Genomic DNA, 25,709 nt, shown 5'->3' on the forward strand with positions numbered 1-25,709 from the left:
GGGGCCAGGTGCCAGATGCCAGGTGCCAGGTGCCAGGGGCCAGGTGCCAGGTGCCATGTTGCTGGGGATCAGAAGTGTGAATAGTAGACCTTTGCCAGTACAGAGTGATAGGCCTACGAATGAAATGTGCTACTGTAAGGTTGGCTTTTTAGCGTTCATTGCCATGGTTATCAACTGTACCGCAGAAATGGAACGTAAATCACAGAAGATAGGTGTTGTGGTGGCAGCTGCAGAGAAGTACTTGGGTTTACGAGATTTAGGGAGTTATAGGGAGTGTTGAATGGTAGTGTCCCGTCCTCCTAGGCTGTTGGCCTTGTGTAGGCTCAGAGAGGGTCAAAGTAGTGGAATAGGGTGGTGGGTTTTATTTTGTTTTGTATTTTTTAATAAGTGAAGGGTTAGTTGGCAGGTTAATTGGATTTACACTCCAGTCCAGTTTGTGGCGGTAATGCGCCTTTTGGTTGCCAACCACCATCTTTAAAAAAAAAATACAGAAGAAGAAGAAGTTTGTAAACGTGCAGTGATGTGAGCATGCGCTGTGGATGAAACGCACACCCGGAAAAACAAAACAACAGAATCGGCGATACTCTTCATTCATTGACAAAATGTAACCGCACATGACAAGGAATAGCCGCGAAGCCTTAGACATAATGCTAGGGTTTATAATTTCGTTTATTTTTGTATTAGTGGCAATACTAATACTGCGTCAGGACTGGGCCCACATTACTGGCGATGCACCTCTTCCATCGACAGTGCCACCTGCGCGGCTCATAACCAAAGATGAGTTATCGCTGTACAGCGGAGAGGAGGACAGCAAGGGCCTTTACCTGGCCATTTTAGGACAGGTGTTCGATGTAGAAAAGGGGTTGAAGCACTATGGACCTGGTGGTGGTTATCATTTCTTTGCAGGTGATTTTTTTAAAATTAATTTGCCTAGGGCCTTAACAGCGGGGCTATTGATTGTGAACATGCCAGGAGATTATATAAAATTCCGTACACTTCAAAATAAGAGACACAAATTTTGTCAGATTTATGAATGCATTTGATGCTGCTTTCTATTCCCCCCTGTTAAGGAAAAGACGCATCTCTGGCCTTTGTCACTGGGGACTTCACAGATACCGGTCTGACTGATGACGTGTCCAGTCTGTCACCTGCTCAGGTGATGGTCCTCTATGACTGGCTGACCTTCTATCACAAGGACTACACGCCTGTAGGTGGGTAATCATACCATGGGCGCATTCGAGCGGATCACTTTTGTCAAGCCTTCCAAAGTGTACCTCCCCGACTTCACTCCTCCACTTTTGTCTACAGTCGGTTAATTTCGCTTTACCACTCAAATGAGCCCAATGACTGTATGCCAGGCCAGGGTTATCTTTGTGAGGGTCCGTGGTCCATTTGATCAATTAACGTTTGCACCCAATACCAGTTCAATACATCATACATGTGGAAATACGTTATACATTTTTTTTATAAAGTCCCTCGCAGACTAAGCCTTTAAATACATAATTTCTCAGAATGGTAAAACTATGCATGCCCATATGTTAGCCCACAGGACAGGCATATACAGAGAATCAATTTACATTTACGTCATTTAGCAGACGCTCTTATCCGGACCGACTTACAAATAGGTACATTCAACTTATGATAGCCAGTGGGACAACCACTTTTTTTTTTATGGGGGGGGGGTGTAGAAGGATTACTTTTATACTATTCCAGGTATTCCTTAGAGGTAGGGTTTCAAGTGTCTCCGGAAGGTGGTCAGTGACTCCGCTGTCCTGGCGTCGTGAGGGAGCTTGTTCCACCATTGGCGTGCCAGAGCAGCAAATAGCTTTGGCTGGGCTGAGCGGGACCTGTGCTTCCGTAGAGGTAGGGGGGCTAGCAGGCCATTGACAGAAAAATGAAGGCAAGACCATTAGTGTGACATTAAAGTCCCCCTGTATGTGCTATGCTGCAGGCAGACTGGTGGGTCGGTTCTACAGTGAGAGTGGAGAGCCCACAGAGGCCCTGCTACAGGTGGAGGGGGCCCTGGAGGAGGGGCAGAGACTCAAGGACCAAGCCCAGGCTGAGAAGCAACACCTCCCAGCCTGCAACTCGGAGTGGAGCGCTGCCAGGGGAGGACGGGTCTGGTGCGCCACCAAGAGGTACTGCCATCATGGGGACACAGAGAAACATTGGGCTTCTTCGACATTGCAGCCGACGGGGCAGGCGACTGCCGACTCTACAAATCACCTTGCATCATGTGTGACTACTCATTATTTGTAGATCAGTCACAATTTATCCACAATGCACCACGGATTTGATGCTCTCGAACAGGGCCATTGTATTTACTAGCCTATGTGGTGGTGGAGCAATGTGTGCGGGTCCAAACTTTCCCATGCTGAAGAATATCATACACTAGGGGGTGCTAACTTGTAAATAACATGTTGCCTGCTATCAAACAGACTGGATAGATCATTCACAGCCATTATACGCGGTGTTTCCCAAACTCGGTCCTCTGGACCACAAGGGATGCACGTTTTGGTTTTTGCCCTAGCACTACACAGTTGATTCAAATAATCAACTAATCAAGCTTTGATCATTTGAACAAGCTGTGTAGTCAGGGCAAAAACCAAAACGTGCACCCCTTTGGGGTCCCGAGGACCGAGTTTGGGAAACATTGCATTACAGAGATCATGTCTATGGCTCTGGAAGTATTATTAGGGAATGAACTAAGTGTGAACCTCTGATTTGACTGTTGTTCTTTTCTCTCCTTAGTGGTGGAGTGCAGAGAGACTGGGCCGGCGTACCTAGGAAGCTGTTCTCTCCTGGTTCTGGCCGCTCTCGCTGTGTGTGTGTCCAGAACTCCTCCACAGTGGAAAACCCCAACATTCAGGAGTACGAGGGCTGCCCCCCTCACGCTGAGTCATGTCCTGTCAGAGAGTAGAGGACTCAGGGGGAAGGCTGGGCCCCCTCACACAAGGACTATAAAATGGCCTATATACTGTTATTTAAATCTCAGGGACTTCCCAAGGGGTCCGACTCAGCCAGTTATTCTATTTGATAATGCCAGTTTGGTTATTTTCTAAGTTGATTTGTTTCTGTTGAGTTCTTTATGCATGTACATTTAAGTTCAGTGTAATTAATATGCAGTATGCCAACTAATTGCGAGTGCTAATGGCCAAATACTGGACATCCTAATAATTAGGAATAAGGAATTGTTTCTGTTGAATACTATATCTGTACATAGACTAGATGGACAAATAAATGGATGTTTCATACGTGTTTGGTAATTGTCAACAATTGGTAATTGTCAGATGGGATATGAAGTTGTGAACACCAGAAGGATGGACAGGAGTTAACGTGTGCCATGAAGTTGGTCTTGGAAATAAGTTCGTTTTTTTTTGTTTGAAAAGTACAGAGCGAAAAACAAGATCCTGTTATTTTGATTAACTTGATGAAAAGTCAAAGGTCATCCCTTTCACACAAGGAAGTGACAGGCTAGATATCTGAGCATACAGATACAACACAATGTTCATAAAATATTTCAGTTTTGTCACAATGACAAAAAAATAAAAGAAGAAGCACAAACTGCATTAAAGTACAAAACAGTTGTAGTGGTCAAAAAATATTATACAATTCTGTACAATTTAACAATGCTTATAGTGGGCCAATGGCCACCACCAACTCCTCTCACATTCTCTCCCCTTATGTCAGAAATGTCATGTAAATCTTGATAAAAGTGCACCTGTTAGGCTTTGAAATCCAGACGCATTAAAACATACAGGCTGGTTTCCTGGACACAGATTAATAAACCTATTTCTGGACTAAAGGCTTGAACATTTTCATTGAAAGTGCTTTTTAGTCCAGGACTCATCTTAATTTGGGTCTGGGAAACCGGCCTGGTAGGTCAAGACAACACTTGACTTGAGGCAATACCAATTGGAGCATGTTACATATAATAACAACCCCCCCAACAAGAAGACCTTACTAAAGACCCAGATTAAATGGAATGTACACTTTGGTGGTCTGGGGAACAAAGACATAATTCACAATGATTATATGCTTTTAAAAAAATGATAGGCTACAAATTAAATGGCATGCATAGACATAATAGGTATTTTACTATAAATACAATTTCATAGCGAGGATTATTTTGCATTTGGGACTAACAAAACCTCAATGGTAAAAAAGGTTCTCACCCTTTCCAGTTCTGATAGAAAATACATTGACCACACTTGATAGTTGAGTGCCTAGTCCCATTTCGGGTTATACATCTTTTGACCCATGTGATCTAGAAAAGCTTATGGAGGTTGTTTTATGCAGTTACGTTTCAATCATGTGAATATAAATCGCACGTTTATTTTAAGCAGTAAGAGTTAATTCAGCAATATTTTTAACCCAATTAGTGTTATGAAAATTTGAATCATTAAATCCAATGATTTCATCATTGAATAATCGATTCAAATAGATTTCTTTTTTTTTGTGTATGAAAAATAGTAACTCAACTGTGTTCCCTTAACATCCAACCAACCGGTCTCTGGTTCTTATAGAACCAGCCACACAGTCAAAGGTAAAGACAAAAGAGAGCTAAATAACATTTCTTATAGCAGTCCTTTTCTTTTACATCCATGAAGGGAAGTGAACAAGTGCACATTTCGGGACAGATGATTGAAACGCAGGGCAGGTCTTAGAGAGCAGCATGCTCTGCTGCTGTTTTCTGTCTCAGCAGCACAGTGCAGTGATGGATTCATTTGATGAGTAGACCAGTGAGAGGCCAGTGAGACACACTCTCTGTCGGTTCTTCTGCTCTCAACAGGGATCTGACACCATCACATGTTCATCACTGACTCAATCTGACACCATCACATGTTCATCACTGACTCAATCTGACACCATCACATGTTCATCACTGATTCAATCTGACACATCACGTTCACTGATTCTCATGATTCAATCTGACACATCACGTTCACTGATTCAATCTGACACCATCACATGTTCATCAATGACTCTCATGACTCCTTCAAACACCTGATGAATGATATCGGGGTCAAATCATGACAATATGATTAACATCTCCCTCTCCCCAACCAGCCCAGTCCAGGAGTCATTGAGCCATCAAGCTACTTTCATTTCATCCAATTTTCACATTATTAATTTGATCAAAAAAACATGTATAAATTCTACTTCATAAGTCCCTGTTGGAACATTAGTTAACATGTGATAGACTGGAATGAATAGTACAGAAGTTGTGGTCTGTCTGTATCTGTCCAATAACTAGCCCTGGCTGGCCCTTCCGTGTCGCCTGATCTCCAGTTGTTGCCCAGCCTATGGTGTCAGGGTGGTGGGAAGATGGAGGGCTGGAAGGAGAGGATAGAGGAGCAGGCTGTCCGCTGCATTAGGACACCCCACCCAGAGTCAGCACGTCAAAGCACACCTCACAGACCCTCACAGGCTTGTTCAGGTCAAACTTAATGATGGGGATCTCCTTTATAGAACACTTGTGGCAGAGCAAGCGGCCGCAGTGACGGCTTGGGGGAGACGAGGGAGGAAGGGGGAGAGAAGGTAGGAGAAGAGGGGGGGGAAGAGGGAGGAAGAAGAGGGGGGGAAGAGGGAGGAAGAAGCAGAGGGGGCCAGGGAGAAGGGAGAGAAAGAGGGGGAGAGAACGTTTGGTGAGTAAGGTCTGATATTATAACTTGTCAAAAACAGGACATACTTTCCAATTTCACTTCACTTGAAGGACTAAAGCAGTCTTTATTAAGAAACTGTATTTCCAGTACTTACCAGTGATGTTTCCTTGTGGTGACTCCAAACTTGGTAGCACATTCATAACAGTTTGATCCATCACACCACGGGGGCTCTTTGGACAACATATCTAAAAACACACAAAACACATAGTGAGAATGGCTCCCATTCCTCTTAAAAAATACCTACTCAACCGAGCGTCAATAATCATGATTATTCCAAGGATCCAAAAACAAACTCTTCTCTATGCCTAACTGATATGTCAAAGCAGGTGGACTAATGTAAACTATGTACTGTATGCTTATGTACTGCACTCCATGACCTCTATGCTGAACAACTGTACGTAACACCAACAGCAGATGTATTCCAGGTGTACATCAGGACCGAGCGTCTCACCTAGAAGGCGGAAGAGCAGCTGCTTGGTGGCTACTTGGTAGTTGAAGATGTTGATTCCCTGGTTGTTGTTGAGGCCCATTCGAGCCCCAGACCTCACGACGGCACGACACAGGTTAGCGTTGCCCTTCACGTAGGCCAGCAACAGAACTGAGGAGCAAAAAAAAGGATTGACGTTATTCTCTAGAACATATAACACTTGGTTCCTTTCATTTAGTATACAGTGAGGGGAAAAAAGTATTTGATCCCCTGCTGATTTTTGTACGTTTGCCCACTGACAAAGAAATGATCAGTCTATAATTTTAATGGTAGGTTTATTTGAACAGTGAGAGACAGAATAACAGCAAAAAAATCCAGAAAAACGCATGTAAAAAATGTTATAAATTGATTTGCATTTTAATGAAAGAAATAAGTATTTGACCCCCTCTCAATCAGAAAGATTTCTGACTCCCAGGTGTCTTTTATACAGGTACTCTTAAAGGGAGTGCTCCTAATCTCAGCTTGTTACCTGTATAAAAGACACCTGTCCACAGAAGCAATCAACCAATCAGATTCCAAACTCTCCACCATGGCCAAGACCAAAGAGCTCTCCAAGGATGTCAGGGACAAGATTGTAGACCTACACAAGGCTGGAATGGGCTACAAGACCATCGCCAAGCAGCTTGGTGAGAAGATGACAACAGTTGGTGCGATTATTCGCAAATGGAAGAAACACAAAAGAACTGTCAATCTCCCTCGGCCTGGAGCTTCATGCAAGATCTCACTTCAGCCCAGAACTACACGGGAGGATCTTGTCAATGATCTCAAGGCAGCTGGGACCATAGTCACCAAGAAAACAATTGGTAACACACTACGCCGTGAAGGACTGAAATCCTGCAGCGCCCGCAAGGTCCCCCTGCTCAAGAAAGCACATATACAGGCCCGTCTGAAGTTTTCCAATGAACATCTGAATGATTCAGAGGAGAACTGGGTGAAAGTGTTGTGGTCAGATGAGACCAAAATGGAGCTCTTTGGCATCAACTCAACTCGCCGTGTTTGGAGGAGGAGGAATGCTGCCTATGACCCCAAGAACACCATCCCCACTGTCAAAAATGGAGGTGGAAACATTATGCTTTGGGGGTGTTTTACTGCTAAGGGGACAGGACAACTTCACTGCATCAAAGGGACGATGGACGGGGCCATGTACCGTCAAATCTTGGGTGAGAACCTCCTTCCCTCAGCCAGGGCATTGAAAATGGGTCGTGGATGGGTATTCCAGCATGACAATGACCCAAAACACACGGCCAAGGCAACAAAGGAGTGGCTCAAGAAGAAGCACATTAAGGTCCTGGAGTGGCCTAGCCAGTCTCCAGACCTTAATCCCATAGAAAATCTGTGGAGGGTGCTGAAGGTTCGAGTTGCCAAACGTCAGCCTCGAAACCTTAATGACTTGGAGAAGATCTGCAAAGAGGAGTGGGACAAAATCCCAAGAAACGTCTGACCTCTGTTACTGCCAACAAGGGTTTTGCCACCAAGTACTAAGTCATGTTTTGCAGAGGGGTCAAATACTTATTTCCCTCATTAAAATGCAAATCATTTCATAACATTTTTGACATGCTTTTTTCTGGATTTCTTTGTTGTTATTCTGTCTCTCACTGTTCAAATAAACCTACCATTAAAATTATAGACTGATCATTTCTTTGTCAATGGGCAAACGTACAAAATCAGCAGGGGATCAAATACTTTTTTCCCCTCACTGTATATTTATTTATTTATTTATTTATTTCAGGTTGTTATTGCAAAAGAATGCGCTATGGGTAAATAAATAAATAAATATCATTATAATGGCTTATACGAGTCAGACATTTGAGACTAACTAAGCAAGCTGTTAATCAGGACAGAAACACTCAATCCAAAAGGGCCTTGATCCAATCAGAAACACTAAACCCAAAGGGCCTTGATCCAATCAGAAACACTAAACCCAAAGGGCCTTGATCCAATCAGAAACACTAAATCCAAAGGGCCTTGATCCAATCAGAAACACTAAACCCAAAGGGCCTTGATCCAATCAGAAACACTAAATCCAAAGGGCCTTGATCCAATCAGAAACACTAAACCCAAATGGGCCTTGATCCAATCAGTCAGATAGAGATTGAAGCAGAACCCTGCTCTCCTTCCTACCTGTGTTCCCAGCACCCTGCTCTCCTTCCTATCTGTGTTCCCAGCACCCTGCTCTCCTTCCTAACTGTGTTCCCAGAACCCTGCTCTCCTTCCTACCTGTGTTCCCAGCACCCTGCTCTCCTTCCTACCTGTGTTCCCAGCACCCTGCTCTCCTTCCTAACTGTGTTCCCAGAACCCTGCTCTCCTTCCTACCTGTATTCCCAGAACCCTGCTCTCCTTCCTACCTGTGTTCCCAGAACCCTGCTCTCCTTCCTACCTGTGTTCCCTTCATTGTCCGCTTTGTCCAGAGGGTACTCAGGCATACACTCCAAGAAAAGCTCAAAGATGGCCGCCGCATTCTCTTTCCCATATTGCCCCAGGACGTGCATCGGTGACTGGCCCCTACAAAACAGACAAGTGTTCAGTGAATAAAACACAATGAACCCGTGTAATGACCATTAAGAGAAGAACCATGGCTGAAGTTATGAACAGGTGAGAACAGGAGCGTACCGGAGATTGAAGGCCTCAGCGTCGATGTTGGACTCTGTGAGAAGGGCTCGCACATTATTAAGGCGACCCTGCATTACGGCCAGGTGCAGGGCTGAGGACGGACAGAACAAGACAAAACCGTGAGAAAAACAGAGAAAAAGATGAGAGATAAAATAACTGTAGATATGAGTTTAGAAAGTCAGTAAGTAAACCAGAATGGCCCAAAGGGGGCAGGAGCCCATCTCCTGTTTCTGTAGCACGAGGCAGCTTGATGTACAAGTACACCCGAGTTAAAAAGGCTCTCTCTTTTTGGTCAGGCAAGTACCATAAACAACACATTAGGGGTGCTGAACTGATAAATAAGGAATGGTTTTTTCAGCAGGGTGTAATAGTGCAGCAGAGTTGAGGACAGGCAGTAGTAAGGAATCATTGTAAGTGCAACGTTAATAACGATGGTTTTGGGAAACAGCTCTGAGATTTAATGACGCTCCTACGAAGGTTCTAACGATGAACTTAGCCATAAGATGCTTTTGGGAAACCGGGCCCTGTACCGTTGTTGCCATTCTCGTCCACAGCGGTGAAGTCCACTCCGTTCTCCAGCAGCACAGAGCAGATAGTAGCCAGGTCCTGCTGGGTCGCCAAGTGGAGAGCGGTCTGTCTGTGTTTGGTCAGCTCATTCACTTTGGCCCCGGCCAGCAGCTGCAGTGGACATACAAGAGTCAGACACCAGTCAGACACCAGTCACACACACAGACACACGTTGCGTTCCAGGTCGTCTCTTTCACAGTCGAGTTGCGTATCTCATAAGAGCTTATATAATGTGGTTCCAGTCATGTTAAACGCTTCACCATCTGACCATCTGCACACCGCGGCTGCAATTAAGATGGAAGTCCTAGAGCAGGACTGCCCAAAGCCTGTTCCTGGAGAGCTACCGTCCTGTAGGTTTTCCACTCCAACCCTAATCTAGCACACCTGATTCTAATAATTAGCTGGTTGATAAACTGAACCAAGGTTAGTTACAACTGTGGTTGGAGCGAAAACTTACAGGAGGGTTGCTCTCCGGGAACAGGGTTGGAGAGCCCTGTCCCAGACAGACACTCGGCGCTCTATTTTCGGCTGGCGTCAAGACGATGCAAAAGCCTACACAACTTGAGACCACCACACGCGGTATTAAGCCATGGAGCACGTTGATTGGCCAGTGAGTGGTCAAGCCCTCGTTATACCTACAAACAATTTTTTTTCATAAAAACAACCCTTTCGCCCCATCGCCACCTATTGCGCCACCCATGATTCCCGCTGTGATAATAACGCAAATATTTCTGGCACTCACAGAGCTATAACGCCACGCGCGAGAGCACACAAAATCTACCACTGCATTAGGTTTGTTCAAGTCCACAGACACTCAGCTATCCAGACAGAATAACAGCCAGCACTAGAACAGTGTTACGGGTGAAAAATCGATAGTTACATATTGCAATATTATTTGGGATAATATTATATAAAATCAATACTTTTGACTACAATTATCGTTTTTGTTGCTTGGTAGCGTTAGCTAGCGCTAGTCGGCTGTACCTTCACCAAAACTCCATCTTCTTTTTAAAATAGTGAGCCAACATGTTTTCAGTACTTTTAGTTCCATGATTGATCAAAACTCATTTCCCCATGCTCTCTCATGTCCCTCTGCAGCAGACATATAGTGAGAAATATGTTCGGAACATCGGACCGCAATAAAACGGCACTACCGGATCGCAACACGCATCGTATCGGCACCTATGTACGGTAATAATATCGTAATGTGAGGTCCCTGGTACCGCCCCCCAGCACTAGTGGGACCCAGTCAGCGATGAGGAGGCAGGGTGTCATTACCAGGTTACGGACGATAATTTCGGAGCCAGCCTGAACAGCCAGGTGTAGAGGGGTCTGCTTGGCAGCGTCCTGCACCCGGGAGTTCACGTTGGCCTGGACACTGATCAGGAACAGAACACTCTCGATGTCAGAGTTCTGCACCGCCACATGCAGGAAGTTACGCCCTTTGTTGTCCACCTGAGAGGAGAAAAAGAGAGGGAAGGATTGGGGAGAAGACTTGGATCGTATAAACAGTGTGCAGTGTGTGTGTGTGTGTGTGTGTGTGTGTGTGTGTGTGTGTGTGTGTGTGTGTGTGTGTGTGTGTGTGTGTGTGGGTGTGTGTGTGGGGGGGGTCTCTCTCACCTGTTCGGCAGCCCCAGGCTCTCTCTTGAGGATGGCTTCTGCAGCCTTGTTGTTCTTGTGGGTCATGGCACAGGCAAAGGGGGTCATGCCCTGGCGGTCACGTACGTTCAGACGGATGTCCGGGTGGGAGATGAGCAGCTGGATGATGACGCTGTGCTGGTTGCTAATGGCAACGTGGATTGGAGCTCGGCCCTCGGCGTCCTGGGTTACACAGCTTATATTAGCCACAATGAATGGGCTTGGATAGGAGACACAAGATGCTCCTCGCTCACCAATGAATCATGCTTCTAGATCACAACTCTAAGTGGAGGAATCTATCACAGGGAGATGTGTGAGATGACTGTGCTTAGAGGAGTGACTGTCTGGTGAGACTGACCTGTGGAGTGACATTAGTCAGTGAGACTGGATATGCCGAAAAGCTGTTGTAGATGGCCCAGGAGGAGTAATGTCCAGGAGGAATAATGCCCAGGAGGAGTAATGTCCAGGAGGACTAAAAGGCCTAAGTAAGTAAGCAAGCAAGCGAGATGTACCTGTGTGTTGACGTTGGCCCCAAACTCCAGAAGACACTGCACCACCTCCTCCAACCCCCAGCTGGCTGCCAGGTGGAGGGGTGACTGTCCGTCCCTGGCCTCCTCACCCCCCTCTCCGCTAGGACCAGGACGCCGCGGGCTGTTCACATCACAACCACTACAGAGGAGAGACAGAGGGTTAGACTAGACCGACATATCAGCTAGCGCTATGCCAAGAGGTTACAGCAGAGGAAACATGATACAGCAGAGGAAACATGATACAGCAGAGGAAACATGATACAGCAGAGGAAACATGATACAGCAGAGGAAACATGATACAGCAGAGGAAACATGATACAGCATATACTTGACTAGAACCTAAATCATTATTGAAAACACTGTAGATCACTATTTGATATAGATTTGACAATAAAACACCATGTCAAAGCGCTAAGTGTCTTTAGCCTTCCATTCCTCTGTTAAACCAACATTAGAAAGACCCAGTCACCCCTGACCTAGTTGAATGATACAGTGGCTCTGTTGACAACACTGAGATCACCTGAGGTAACTACTGAGCTACAGTAAGCCTGTGGACTGGGACAGCTCTGTATGGGCTGGGACAGCTCTGTGTGGACTGGGACAGCTCTGTGTGGACTGAGACAGCTCTGTGTGGACTGAGACAGCTCTGTGTGGACTGGGACAGCTCTGTGTGGACTGGGACAGCTCTGTGTGGACTGGGACAGCTCTGTGTGGACTGGGACAGCTCTGTGTGGACTGGGACAGCTCTGTGTGGACTGGGACAGCTCTGTGTGGACTGGGACAGCTATGTGTGGACTGGGACAGCTCTGTGTGGACTGGGACAGCTCTGTGTGGGCTGGGACAGCTCTGTGTGGACTGGGACAGCTCTGTGTGGACTGGGACAGCTCTGTGTGGACTGGGACAGCTCTGTGTGGACTGGGACAGCTCTGTGTGGGCTGGGACAGCTCTGTGTGGACTGGGACAGCTCTGTATGGACTGGGACAGCTATGTGTGGACTGGGACAGCTCTGTGTGGACTGGGACAGCTATGTGTGGACTGGGACAGCTATGTGTGGACTGGGACAGCTCTGTGTGGACTGGGACAGCTCTGTGTGGACTGGGACAGCTATGTGTGGACTGGGACAGCTCTGTGTGGACTGGGACAGCTCTGTGTGGACTGGGACAGCTCAGTGTGGACTGGGACAGCTCTGTGTGGACTGGGACAGCTCTGTGTGGACTGGGACAGCTCTGCGTGGACTGGGACAGCTCTGTGTGGACTGGGACAGCTCAGTGTGGACTGGGACAGCTCTGTGTGGACTGGGACAGCTCTGTGTGGACTGGGACAGCTCTGTGTGGACTGGGACAGCTCTGTATGGACTGGGACAGCTCTGTGTGGACTGGGACAGCTTCTATTGGCTCTGTTTACACCACGTGTCAAATTCATTCCCCGGAGGGCCGAGTGTCTGTGGGTTTTCGCTCCTCCCGTGGACTTCATTGATAATTAAGGTCACTGATTAGTAAGGAACTCCCTTCACCTGGTTGTCTAGGTCTTAATTTAAAGGAAAAACCAAAAGCCTGCAGACACTAGGCCCTCCATTGAATGAGTATGGTTTACATAGTCATTAGGCACGGATCACACTGAATAACCATGAAACCACTTCCATTTACAGTACCAGTCAAACGTTTTAGAACACCTACTCATTCAAGGGATTTTATTTTTACTATTTTCTACATTGTAGAATAATAATGAAGACATCACAACTATGAAATAACACATATGGAATTATGTAGTAGCCAAAAAAAGTGTTAAACAAATCCTTTGCACACTCTTTGCATTCTCTCAACCAGCTTCATGAGGTAGTCACCTGGAATGCATTTCAATTAACAGGTGTGCCTTGTTAAAAGTAATTTGTGGAAATTCCTTCCTTCTTAATGCGTTTGAGCCAATCAGTTGTGTTGTGACAAGGTAGGGGTAGTGTACAGAAGATAGCCCTATTTGGTAAAAGACCAAGTCCATATTATTGCATGAACAGCTCAATTAATCACTTTACTTTAAGACATGAAGGTCAGTCAATACGGAACATTTCAAGAACTTTGAAAGTTTCTTCAAGTGCAGTCGCAAAAACCATCAAGCGCTATGATGAAACTGGCTCTCATGAGGACCGCCACAGGAAAGGAAGACCCAGAGTTAACTCTGCTGCAGAGGATAAGTTCAATAGAGTTACCAGCCTCAGAAATTGCAGCCCAAATAAATGCTTCACAGAGTTGAAGTAACAGACACATCTCAACATCAACTGTTCAGAGGAGACTGCGTGAATCAGGCCTTCATGTTTGAATTGCTGCAAATAAACCACTACTAAAGGACACCAATAAGAAGAAGAGACTTGCTTGGGCCAAGAAACACGAGCAATGGACATTAGACCGGTGGAAATCTGTCCTTTGGTCTGATGAGTCCAAATTTGAGAGTTTTGGTTCCAACTGCCGTGTCTTTGTGAGACGCAGAGTAGGTGAACAGATGATCTCCGCATGTGTGGTTCCCACTGTGAAGCATGGAGGAAGAGGTGTGATAGTGTGGGGGTGCTTTGCTGGTGACACTGTCTGTGATTTATTTAGAATTCAAGGCACACTTAACCAGCATGGCTCCCACACCATTCTGCAGCGATACGCCATCCCATCTGGTTTGCGCTTAGTGGGACTATCATTTGTTTTTCAACAGGACAATGACCCAACACACCTCCAGGCTGTGTAAGGGCTATTTGACCAAGAAGGAGAGTGATGGAGTGCTGCATTAGATGACCTGGCCTCCACAATCACCCGACCTCAACCCAACTGAGATGGTTTGGAATGAGTTGGACCGCAGAGTGAAGGAAAAGCAGCCAACAAGTGCTCAGCGTATGTGGGAACTCCTTCAAGACTGTTGGAAAAGCATTCCTCATGAAACTGGTTGAGAGAATGCCAAGAGTGTGCAAAGCTGTCAGAGGCAAAGGGTGGCTACTTTGAAGAATCTAAAATATGTTTTCATTTGTTTAACACTTTTTTGGTTCCTACATGATTCCATATGTGTTATTTCATAGTTTTGATGTCTTCACTTTTATTCTACAATGTAGAAAATAGTAAAAATAAAGAAAAACCCTTGAATGAGTAGGTGTGTCCAAACGTTTGACTGGTACTGTACATTATTGTCATTTAGCAGACGCTCTTATCCAGAGTGCATACATTTACGTACTATCCCCCTTTTTTGTACTGGTCCCCCATGGGAATCAAACCCACAACCCTGGTGTTGCAAGCGCCATGCTCTACCAACTGAGCCACATGGGACCACCTTCCTCTTGCTGACTCTTTCCGAACCAAAATGGATTCCTGAACCAGATTAAACCAAGATGGATTCCTGAACCAGATTAAACCAAGATGGATTCCTGAACTAGATTAAACCAAGATGGATTCCTGAACTAGATTAAACTCAACTGGAATCTGGAGAATGATCAATCTTAACTCTATAAATAAAGAATGGTTAAATGGAACGCTAAAAAGATGCTAACATGGCGGGCGGCTAGTGGAAAAGTTGGCAAAACTCTATAGATGACTGAGTGAAAGTAAAAAAAAAACTGTTTGAATTAGCAGCAAAACAACATCTGAGCTTGATTATCAACCAGACCCAGGCTCTGCTAAACAGTAAAACCAACCAAACAACCAGTGACTTAGGAAATATTAACCCAATATACTGGTGCCAAAGGTAGTTTCAGCACAGTGAACACGCCACGTCATAAAAGAGCTGTGAGGATTATGATCATTGAGCTGCTAGCCCATTGAGGATGAGGGCATTAGAAGGGCAGGCCGTCGTGACTCTCTCACTTCCTATTTAAGGCTGTTTATTCATTTGCTATAAAGAGGGATTAGTATAATTTGCAGTGAGTCCATGGCAAGGGATGAGCGCAGCTACCCGTTGTTGAGGGTTGAGTGCATTAGAAAGTGAGGCGCGTCGGCGACACTGTCCATTATACAAATATGTTAATTTGATAAAGAGGGATGAGTGTGATCAGACGGACCTGCGGATGAGGAAGCAGGCAGTGACCTCGTTGTTCTCGTCCACAGCCCTGTGGAGGAGGGTCTGCTGACAGCCTGAGGGACCTGGGCTCCAACTGGTGGCATCACAACCGTGTCGGACCTACAGTAGCAGGGACAAGCAGACAGCATATTCCCAGTCAAACCCGACCCGACTCCTGACTTGCTTAAATGAGTCGAGACTCTCACAAACAACTATCATAGCATTCCATGGTCACTTATTTACATTCATCTGTGGGCTCTCATTACCACAACCCCCCCCTCTCCCCCTCCCCTCAGGTCTCACCAGTGTGGAGGCGATGTCCTCTAGGCCGTTCTCCAGGGCCAGCCACAGAGGGGGGTGTCCCCTCTTGTCCACCACGGACATGTCCGCCCCCCGAGTGCAGATGGCGTCCACCACCAGGGGAAGCTGATTACTGATGGCCAGCTGCAGCGCCGTCTCTCCCTCCTGGGTCCTGCAGGGAACGAGACATGGCGGTTTTATACACCTCCTGCTTACTTATACACCTCACAGTGATATTTATCCAATGTGTAAAAACTACAGGTCATATCAGGTCATATTCACCTATGACTTGTGCTACCGCAGGGTTTTTTTCTGGACCAAAAAAGGACTTAATTGGTGGCCTTGGCAATGAACACATTTTGCCATGCAGCTGAGGGAAAATGCCATGGCTAATGCTGTGTCCTTTTGCTCAACCATAATAACAAACACACTGCTAAATACATTGTTTTGGGTATTTTCAATTCTCCCTGACTGTCTAGCTTTTATTTAGGTGATTGTTAGTTATCAAAGACGACATTATAAAAATATATAGGTCCATTATCTTTTCTACATCTCTCGTTTTAGTAATTTAAGTTCGCACTGAAAGCTTTTTTTTTCCATCCCCGAAAAATTGTCCCAAAGAAGTTTGGACTTAGGTAACCCGAAAAAAACACTTAGGTGTCCCGACCAAGGACTACAACGGCAGAAAAATCACTGCTACTGTACACATCCGCATGATTGTGTAATTCAGAGACTGCTCTGTTGTTTATGTCCGATACGCCGTCTGACTTTTAAAACGGATGCCAAATTAAAATTCCCCTCGAGGGAAAAAAATAAAGAATTGAGAAATGCATCTGCTGGTTTATGAAGCTTCTGATCTGTGACCTATTGTGTTCCTACCTGACGTTGATGTCAGCCTGGTGTTCCAGGAGGAACAGGGCACTCTTGCTGTCCTGTCTGTGGATGGCCATGTGGAGAAGGGTCTGACCGTTGGACATGGTGTTGTTGATGGACGCCCCAGAGCCCAGGAGTTGGGCTGCTATGGTGTGCATACCTGAGGGACAGACGAGAGACACGGGCAGACTGTAAATGCAGTGGATCCAGTGAGACCAAACTACCCTTTTTAAAAATCCTATTCAAAATTCAGACGCTTGCGCCTCTTCACTGTTGATTTGTTGTGTATTTGGATCGATCCAAGAGGAGTGGGTTTAGGGGCAAAGCACAGGCAAAGCTTGGAATTGGAGCTTCTGCTAAAATTCAATGTGGACTACGTCTATGGACTACGTTTTAGGTTGGACCAGAGCCATATAATTATTTTCTATTTCTACTAAATACACGGCACTGAGTTGGGACTATCATGACTAGAAAACCTTTGGCTGCACATACCTCCTCTGTTTGGCTGGCTATCCATGCCATGCCAGACTGGAGGAGGAGGAGGAGGAGGTGTGAGCCCTTTCACGACAAGGCATGTTTTAAAGCATGTCAAGTGATAGAGCACCAGCCAGATCTTTCACACTGACGTATCTAGTAGATACCTATCTGATATGAGTGTAGTGTTGTTGTTGTTGTTAACGTTGGTGAAGCCAGCTACCTGTCCATAGGGCTAGACCCAACACCGTCTGGTCCATGGAGTCTAGGAGGCTGAAATCTGGGATGATCTGCAGGTTGTTGGTGGCATGAAGAGCATTGGCTGGAAACACCAGGAAATTACATTGTCAGTATGCAGGTAACAAATCCAATTTCCCTCCGGGGATCAATCATGTTCATTCATCCATCCATCCATCCATCCATCCATCCATCCATCCATCCATCCATCCATCCCCTGGTCTAATTAACACGGAGATGCTGACCAACTAACCCACCTTTCTGCTCCAGGATGACTGACACCACGTCGGGGTGGTTGTGTATGATGGCCATGTGGAGGGGGCTCTGCAGGGACACCCCCTGGGCCTCGTCGGGGAGGGCCTTCTGGGTCTGCAGGTTAGGGTTAGCCCCCTGCTGGAGCAGCTCTGCCGTCAGACTTGCCAGACCACAGCGACACGCCGTGTGGAGAGGGGTCTCACCCTGTGGGGGGAGGAGAGAGGAGAGAGAGGGGGGGGTTAGAGGAGAGAGGGGATAGAGGGGGATAATAGGAGAACAGAGGGGGGTTAGAGGAGGACAGAGGGGGGTTAGAGGAGGACAGAGGGGGGTTAGAGGAGGACAGAGGGGGGTTAGAGGAGGACAGAGGGGGGTTAGAGGAGGACAGAGGGGGGTTAGAGGAGGACAGAGCGGGGTTAGAGGAGGACAGAGGGGGGTTAGAGGAGGACAGAGGGGGGTTAGAGGGAGGACAGAGGGGGTTAGAGGAGGACAGAGGGGGTTAGAGGAGGACAGAGGGGGTTAGAGGAGGACAGAGCGGGGTTAGAGGAGGACAGAGGGGATAGAGGGGGGTAAGAGGAGGACAGAGGGGGGTTAGAGGAGGACAGAGGGGGGTTAGAGGAGGACAGAAGGGGGTAAGAGGAGGACAGAGGGGGGTAAGAGGAGGACAGAGCGGGGTTAGAGGAGGACAGAGCGGGGTTAGAGGAGGACAGAGGGGGGTTAGAGGAGGACAGAGGGGGGTTAGAGGAGGACAGAGGGGGGTTAGAGGAGGACAGAGGGGGGTTAGAGGAGGACAGAGGGGGGTTAGAGGGAGGACAGAGGGGGGTTAGAGGAGGACAGAGGGGGGTTAGAGGAGGACAGAGGGGGGTTAGAGGAGGACAGATCGGGGTTAGAGGAGGACAGAGGGGATAGAGGGGGGTAAGAGGAGGACAGAGGGGGGTTAGAGGAGGACAGAGGGGGGTTAGAGGAGGACAGAGCGGGGTTAGAGGAGGACAGAGGGGGGTTAGAGGAGGACAGAGGGGGGTTAGAGGAGGACAGAGGGGGTTAGAGGAGGACAGAGGGGGTTAGAGGAGGACAGAGGGGGATAGAGGAGGACAGAGCGGGGGTTAGAGGAGGACAGAGCGGGGTTAGAGGGAGGACAGAGGGGGTGAGGAGGACAGAGCGGGGTTAGAGGAGGACAGAGGGGGGTTAGAGGAGGACAGAGGGGGGTGAGGAGGACAGAGCGGGGTTAGAGGAGGACAGAGGGGGGTTAGAGGAGGAGAGAGGGGATAGAGGGGGGTAAGAGGAGGACAGAGGGGGGTGAGGAGGACAGAGGGGGGTTAGAGGAGGACAGAGGGGGGTTAGAGGAGGACAGAGCGGAGTTAGAGGAGGACAGAGGGGGGTTAGAGGAGGACAGAGCGGGGTTAGAGGAGGACAGATTGTATGATGCAGTAGTTTGTGATGCAGTACAGTTTGAAGCAGTAGACTTTATGATTCACAATTGCACTGTAGTGTCTGAAGTAGTAACTTGTGATTAACTAGCAGAGCTGTGATGCATCATGTGATATTGCAGTACAACGTAACCTACCCATTTGTTGGCATGGTTGACCTTTGCCCCATGTGTGGCCAGGAAGAGGGCGGCGGCCTCACTGCCTGCACCTGCTGCCCTCTGCAGGAGGCAGTTCTCTGAGGAGGGATGGATGGAGGAAAGGAAGATGAGAGGGAAAAGAGAGTAAGAATAACAGGTAGCTTAGTGGTTAAGAGTGTTGTGCCAGTAACCGAAAGGTCGCTGGTTCTAATCCCCGAGCCGACTAGGTGAAAAATCTGTCGATGTGCCCTTGAGCAAGGCACCTAACCCTAATTGCTCCTGTAAGTCGCTCTGGATAAGAGCGTCTGCTAAATGACTAAAGAATTGAAAAAATAGTAGTGCACTGATCTCCCTGTTGTTTAATACTTTCCTTTATTGTATCATTCATCCCATTTACAAATCATTCATTAACATGTACACGTTTAGCGTGTTCCCTTCAATCAGACATTTCTGCACTGTATTCTCAGTCAACACTATGAGTTTGGGAACAGTACCTGTGGCGGTGTCTGGTGCGTCTGGGTTACTGCCTCTCTGGATGAGCTGGGCTGCAAAGCTGTTTTCATCAAACGTTGTTCCGTTCTCCACCACCGGAGCGTCTTCCTCGAAGGGGTTAACGTTGGGGTCAGAGGACACGGTGATGTACTGCAGGGCCAGCCACAGAGCTGTGCTCCCCTCATGGTCCTTCAGCTCCAGGTCCAGCCTGAGGAGAGAGGCACAGGAGGAAAGGGGGACAGATGACAGTGTTACACCAGGAAATAGAGGCTACTCCTCAGGCTGATTTTAATCAAGTCAATGATGAGCCAGGTCAATGGCTTAGTATTTAGTCAAGGGTTTTCTGTTTTAACTCACTGTTTGCACTGCAGGAGCTGGTTGAACACCGGCTCGTTCCCCGACACCACCGCTTCATGTAAAGGAGTTCTGGGAAGCAAAAACAACAGGAAATATATAGCGCCACAGTATTGGGACCATTACAAAACAACTCCTGTAACTCACACATAAACACATCACAAGCATTGGATGCAGGGGTTAAAGCAAACAAAATCCCATGACTGAAACTTAAGTCGATTGTCTGGGGCCAACTTAACCTCCCCTTTCATGTTAGAAAGTCATGACCATCATGCTTTTAGGGAAAGAGGATAATTTTGTACATGAACTGAGAGTTTGACCAATTCCAGTCCTTTTCAATATTGGAAATAAAATAATCCATATGAAGGAAGACAACTTTAACCCCTGTGGAAGCAATGGCAGATTCTCTATAGATTTCAAGTGAAAGTACAATCAATCTAAAACATAAACTGTGATTTTAATAGACTTTTGTTATATCACACAAGATGAGGTCATTGGATCAGGATGATTACCCACCTGCCCTTGCTGTTCTGCATGTTGGGGTTGGCCCCTGTCTTGAGCAGGACCTCTGCGATGCGGGCCATACCACTCATCACCTCCCCAGAGTGCTTCCTGGGGCTGAAGGAACACACCAGGTGCAGGGGGGTCTCCACTGCCCCGACCGTGGCCGCGTTCACCTGGGCCGAGTGGCGGATCAGGAAGGTGGAGGCGAACTCATCCCCTGTGGGGCGGAGGCAGAGAAGAAAGGGACGAGGTGGAGGGGAAACAAATTCAATGATTGGTTATGCACAGGTCACAGGAGACTAGTGAGGGGAGGACGGCTCATAATAACGACTGGAATGAAGTGAATGGAATGGTATCAAACACAAGGAAACCATGTGTTTAATACTATTCCATTCCAGCCACTACTATGAGCACGTCCTCCCCCAATAAAGGTTCCACCAGCCGCCTGTGGCGCGGGTGCTGTAGTTCAAAGAGAAGTGTGCAGAATCAGGACACACACTGCGGTGTGAATTTACCCTCAGCATTCAACACGCTTCATCTCTAGCCCAGCGTTGAACCCATAGGGAGGGTTGTGTTGTTGTCTCAAATCAAATCAAACACATACACGTGTTTAGCAGATGTTATCGAGGGTGTAGCGAAATGCTTGTGCTTCTAGCTCCGACAGTGCAGTAATATCTAACAATTTCACAACATATACCCAATACACACAAATCTAGTAAGGAATGGAATGAAGAATCTTCCCGGCTGTATGTAATAACACAAAACTATTTTCTGGGCTAATAACGTAAGAAATAATATATTAAAAAACTAAAACACTGCAAAGTTTCCTAAGAGCAAGAAACCATTTTCCATCTAGCCCAGTATTGAGCTTACATAGGGAGGGTTGTGTTGTCTCTAGCCCATCATTGAGCTTATATAGGGAGGGTTGTGTTGTCTCTAGCCCAGTATTGAGCTTATATAGGGAGGGTTGTGTTGTCTCTAGCCCAGTATTGAGCTTACATAGGGAGGGTTGTGTTGTTGTCTCTAGCCCAGTATTGAGCTTATATAGGGAGGGTTGTGTTGTCTCTAGCTCAGCATTGAGCTTATATAGGGAGGGTTGTGTTGTCTCTAGCTCAGCATTGAGCTTATATAGGGAGGGTTGTGTTGTCTCTAGCTCAGCATTGAGCTTATATAGGGAGGGTTGTGTTGTCTCTAGCCCAGAGTTGAGCGTTCATAGAAGGGTTGTGTTGTCTCTAGCCCAGAGTTGAGCGTTCATAGGGAGGGTTGTGTTGTTTTTGATAATGCAATATGCCAGAAGCAATATAGTACATGACATACTGCCGAGAATGTGCGGCGCCCCCTACCTCTTTGGATGGCTTTGTGCAGAAGGCTCCAGCCACTCTGGTCCACCATGTCCACGTCTGCCTTGTTGTTGACCAGCGTTGTGGCGATACTCTCCAGTTTACGAGACAGAGCCAGGTCCAGGGCCAAGTCCCCATTGTTGTCCAGTTCATTCAGCTTCCCAGGCAACTAGGGATGTGGAGAATAGAACAACATGTATACTATTCTACACTGAGCTAAAATATCAACGCAACATTTAAAGTGTTGGTCCCATGTTTCATGAGCTGAAATAAAAGATCCCAGAAATGTTCCATACTCACAAAAAGCTTATTTCTTTCAAATTGTGCGCACAAATTTGTTTACATCCCTGTTTAGTGAGCATTTCTCCTTTGCCAAGATAATCCATCCACTTGACAGGTGTGGCATATCAAGAAGCTGACTAAACAGCATGATCATTACACAAGTGCACCTTGTGCTGGGGACAGTAAAAGGCCACTAAAATGTGTAGTTTTGTCACACAACACAATGCCACACGTCTCAGGTTTTGAGGGAGCGTGCAATTGGCATGCTGACTGCAGGAATGTCCACCAGAGCTGTTGCCAGAAAATTGAATTTTCATCTCTCTACCATAAGCCGCCTTCAACGTCGTTTTAGAGAATTTGGCAGTACGTCCAACCGGCCTCACAACCACAGACCACTTGTAACCACGCCAGCCCAGGACCTCTACATCCGGCTTTTTCACCTGCGGGAACGTCTGAGACCAGCCACCCGGACAGTTGATGAAACTGAGTTCACACAACCGAAGTATTTCTGCACAAACTGTCAGAAACCGTCTCAGAGAAGCTAATCTGCGTGCTCGTCGTTCTCACCAGGGTCTTGACTTGACTGCAGTTTGGCGTCATAACCCACTTCAGTGGGCAAATGCTCACCTATGGCCACTGGCACACTGGAGAAGTGTGCTCTTCACAGATGAATCATGGTTTCAACTGTACCGGGCAGATGGTAGACAGCGTGTATGACGTCATGTGGGCGAGCGGTTTGCTGATGTCAACGTTGTGAACAGAGTGCCCCATGGTGGGGTTATGGTATGGGCAGCCATAAGCTACGGGCAATGAACACAAATGCATTTTATCGATGGCACTTTGAATGCACAGAGATACCGTGATGAGATCCTGAGGCCCATTGTCGTGCCATTCATCCGCCTCCATCACCTCATGTTTCAGCATGATAATGCACAGCCCCATGTCGCAAGGATCTGTACACAATTCCTGGAAGTTGAAAATGTCCCAGTTCTTCCTTGGCCTGCATACTCACCAGACATGTCACCCATTGAGCATGTTAGGGATGCTCTGGATCGACGTGTACGACAACGTGTTCCAGTTCCCGCCAATATCCAGCAACTTCGCACAGCCATTGATGAGGAGCATTGATCAGGCCACAATCAACAGCCTGATCAACTCCATGCAAAGGAGATGTGTCGTGCTGCATGAGGCAAATGGTGGTCACACCAGATACTGACTGGTTTTCTGATCCACGCCCCTACCTGTTTTTTACCTGTATTCCCAGTCATGTGAAATCCATAGATTAGGGTCTAATGAATTTATTTCAATTGACTGATTTTCTTATATGAACTAACTCAGTAAATTCTTTGAAATTGTTGCATGTTGCGTTTATATTTTTATTCAGTGTAGATAGAAAAACATGTAAAAAGAAAGTAGTGTAGTTGGCTTCTCAATCTGATCTATTATCAGCACTCCAAATGAGACTCTCTGTGAATACAGGCCCTGCTCCAGAGGAGAGAACAGGATATTGGTCTTCAGTGAAACCTGTTATATTGAACATACTTAGGGTGCCTCTGAGGCAAACCTGTCAAGGTCTCACTCACCTGCGAGTCCATCTCAATGAGGTAGAGGAAGACCACGTCTTCCCTCTCCACCTTGATGGCTTTGTGAAGTGGGAACTCCGTTTTAGACTTAATCATCTTGTAGAGCAGCGGAGCACTCATAGTGCTGAAGTCCTCTTTCCTCAGGTCATCCTGTCCAGACAAAAGATAGAAGTTCATTAAGAATGCTCCGTCATCTAGGTCATATACAATATAATTACTAGAACAGACATTCCCATTAAAAGGTGGTCTTAAGTAAGACAGGTAGATGTGGGTTTTGTTTCAATACTTAATTTTTTATTTATTTTCCTTTAGGGCTGGGCGATATGGCCTAGAAATTATATGTCGATTTTATCAAACTTATAGGCGATTCACGAGATATATACAGTAAGGTCAAAAGATTGGACACACCTACTCATTCAAGTGTTCTACTTTATCTTTAAATATTTTTTACATTGTAGAATAATAGTGAAGACATCAAAACTATGAAATAACACATATGGAATCATTTAGTAACCCAAAAAAGTGTTAAACAAATCAAAATATATTTTATATTTGAGATTCTTCAAAGTAGCCACCCTTTGCCTTGATGACAGCTTTGCACACTCTTTGCATTCTCTCAACCAGCTTCATGAGGTAGTCACCTGGAATCCATTTCAAATAACAGGTGTGCCTTCTTAAAAGTAATTTGTGGAATTTCTTTCCTTCTTAATGCGTTTGAGCCAATCAGTTGTGTTGTGACAAGGTAGGGGTAGTATACAGAAGATAGCCCTATTTGGTAAAACACCAAGTCCATATTATTGCATGAACTGCTCAAATAAGCAAAGATAAATGACATTCCAGCATTACTTTAAGACATGAAGGTCAGTCAATACCGAACATTTCAACAATCTCTCAAGCACAAGCCCACCTGCTAGTGAGTAGCCAGCTAATCTTTATACACTGCTCAAAAAAATAAAGGGAACACTTAAACAACACAATGTAACTCCAAGTCAATCACACTTCTGTGAAATCAAACTGTCCACTTAGGAAGCAACACTGACTGACAATACATTTCACATGCTGTTGTGCAAATGGAATAGACAACAGGTGGAAATTATAGGCAATTAGCAAGACACCCCCCAATAAAGGACTGGTTTTGCAGGTGGTGACCACAGACCACTTCTCAGTTCCTATGCTTCCTGGCTGATGTTTTGGTCACTTTTGAATGCTGGCGGTGCTTTCACTCTAGTGGTAGCATGAGACGGAGTCTACAACCCACACAAGTGGCTCAGGTAGTGCAGCTCATCCAGGATGGCACATCAATGCGAGCTGTGGCAAGAAGGTTCGCTGTGTCTGTCAGCGTAGTGTCCAGAGCATGGAGGCGCTACTAGGAGACAGGCCAGTACATCAGGAGACGTGGAGGAGGCCGTAGGAGGGCAACAACCCAGCAGCAGGACTGCTACCTCCGCCTTTGTGCAAGGAGGAGCAGGAGGAGCACTGCCAGAGCCCTGCAAAATGACCTCCAGCAGGCCACAAATGTGCATGTGTCTGCTCAAACGGTCAGAAACAGACTCCATGAGGGTGGTATGAGGGCCCGACGTCCAAAGGTCGGGGTTGTGCTTACAGCCCAACACTGTGCAGGACGTTTGGCATTTGCCAGAGAACACCAAGATTGGCAAATTCGCCACTGGCGCCCTGTGCTCTTCACAGATGAAAGCAGGTTCACACTGAGCACATGTGACAGACGTGACAGAGTCTGGAGACGCCGTGGAGAACGTTCTGCTGCCTGCAACATCCTCCAGCATGACCGGTTTGGCGGTGGGTCAGTCATGGTGTGGGGTGGCATTTCTTTGGGGGCCGCACAGCCCTCCATGTGCTCGCCAGAGGTAGCCTGACTGCCATTAGGTACCGAGATGAGATCCTCAGACCCCTTGTGAGACCATATGCTGGTGCG

General features: G+C 46.7%; 2 protein-coding genes across 3 annotated transcripts in view; one reads left to right on the forward strand and one right to left on the reverse strand.

The window, feature by feature from the left end:
* The first annotated feature begins 528 nt into the window (after positions 1-528).
* On the forward strand, positions 529-3,254 carry LOC121579149 (neuferricin). Its single transcript, XM_041893477.1, has 4 exons — positions 529-906; positions 1,071-1,211; positions 1,952-2,138; positions 2,752-3,254. Exons 1-4 carry the CDS (start codon positions 615-617, stop codon positions 2,918-2,920), a joined length of 789 nt encoding a protein of 262 aa, XP_041749411.1. The 5' UTR covers positions 529-614; the 3' UTR covers positions 2,921-3,254.
* A 315-nt stretch (positions 3,255-3,569) lies between these two features.
* LOC121579148 (rabankyrin-5-like) overlaps positions 3,570-25,709 on the reverse strand; it is a 28,406-nt gene continuing 6,266 nt past the window's right edge. For both annotated transcript variants that reach the window (XM_041893476.2, XM_045224238.1), the window contains exons 6-25: positions 23,777-23,926; positions 21,915-22,080; positions 20,584-20,788; positions 20,071-20,139; positions 19,716-19,921; positions 19,222-19,319; positions 17,663-17,864; positions 17,392-17,490; positions 16,701-16,854; positions 15,825-15,993; positions 15,523-15,641; positions 11,481-11,637; positions 10,951-11,151; positions 10,609-10,785; positions 9,294-9,441; positions 8,764-8,854; positions 8,531-8,655; positions 6,118-6,264; positions 5,761-5,851; positions 3,570-5,507 (exon numbers count right to left, since the gene is read on the reverse strand). In XM_041893476.2, coding sequence (XP_041749410.2) covers positions 5,375-5,507; positions 5,761-5,851; positions 6,118-6,264; positions 8,531-8,655; positions 8,764-8,854; positions 9,294-9,441; positions 10,609-10,785; positions 10,951-11,151; positions 11,481-11,637; positions 15,523-15,641; positions 15,825-15,993; positions 16,701-16,854; positions 17,392-17,490; positions 17,663-17,864; positions 19,222-19,319; positions 19,716-19,921; positions 20,071-20,139; positions 20,584-20,788; positions 21,915-22,080; positions 23,777-23,926 — 2,907 coding nt within the window. In that variant the 3' untranslated portion in view covers positions 3,570-5,374. The remainder of the gene's footprint in view (positions 5,508-5,760; positions 5,852-6,117; positions 6,265-8,530; positions 8,656-8,763; positions 8,855-9,293; positions 9,442-10,608; positions 10,786-10,950; positions 11,152-11,480; positions 11,638-15,522; positions 15,642-15,824; positions 15,994-16,700; positions 16,855-17,391; positions 17,491-17,662; positions 17,865-19,221; positions 19,320-19,715; positions 19,922-20,070; positions 20,140-20,583; positions 20,789-21,914; positions 22,081-23,776; positions 23,927-25,709) is intronic.

Source organism: Coregonus clupeaformis, chromosome 13 (genome assembly GCF_020615455.1).
Source record: "Coregonus clupeaformis isolate EN_2021a chromosome 13, ASM2061545v1, whole genome shotgun sequence".
NCBI lineage: Eukaryota > Metazoa > Chordata > Actinopteri > Salmoniformes > Salmonidae > Coregonus > Coregonus clupeaformis.

Excerpts from the sequence above, each read along its gene's own strand:
- LOC121579149 (XM_041893477.1), top strand. The coding sequence starts at position 615 with ATGACAAGGAATAGCCGCGAAGCCTTAGACATAATGCTAGGGTTTATA. Across the intron at positions 907-1,070 it reads TGGTTATCATTTCTTTGCAG|GAAAAGACGCATCTCTGGCC; the intron begins GTGATTTTTTTA and ends CCCCCTGTTAAG. Across the intron at positions 2,139-2,751 it reads GTCTGGTGCGCCACCAAGAG|TGGTGGAGTGCAGAGAGACT; the intron begins GTACTGCCATCA and ends TTCTCTCCTTAG.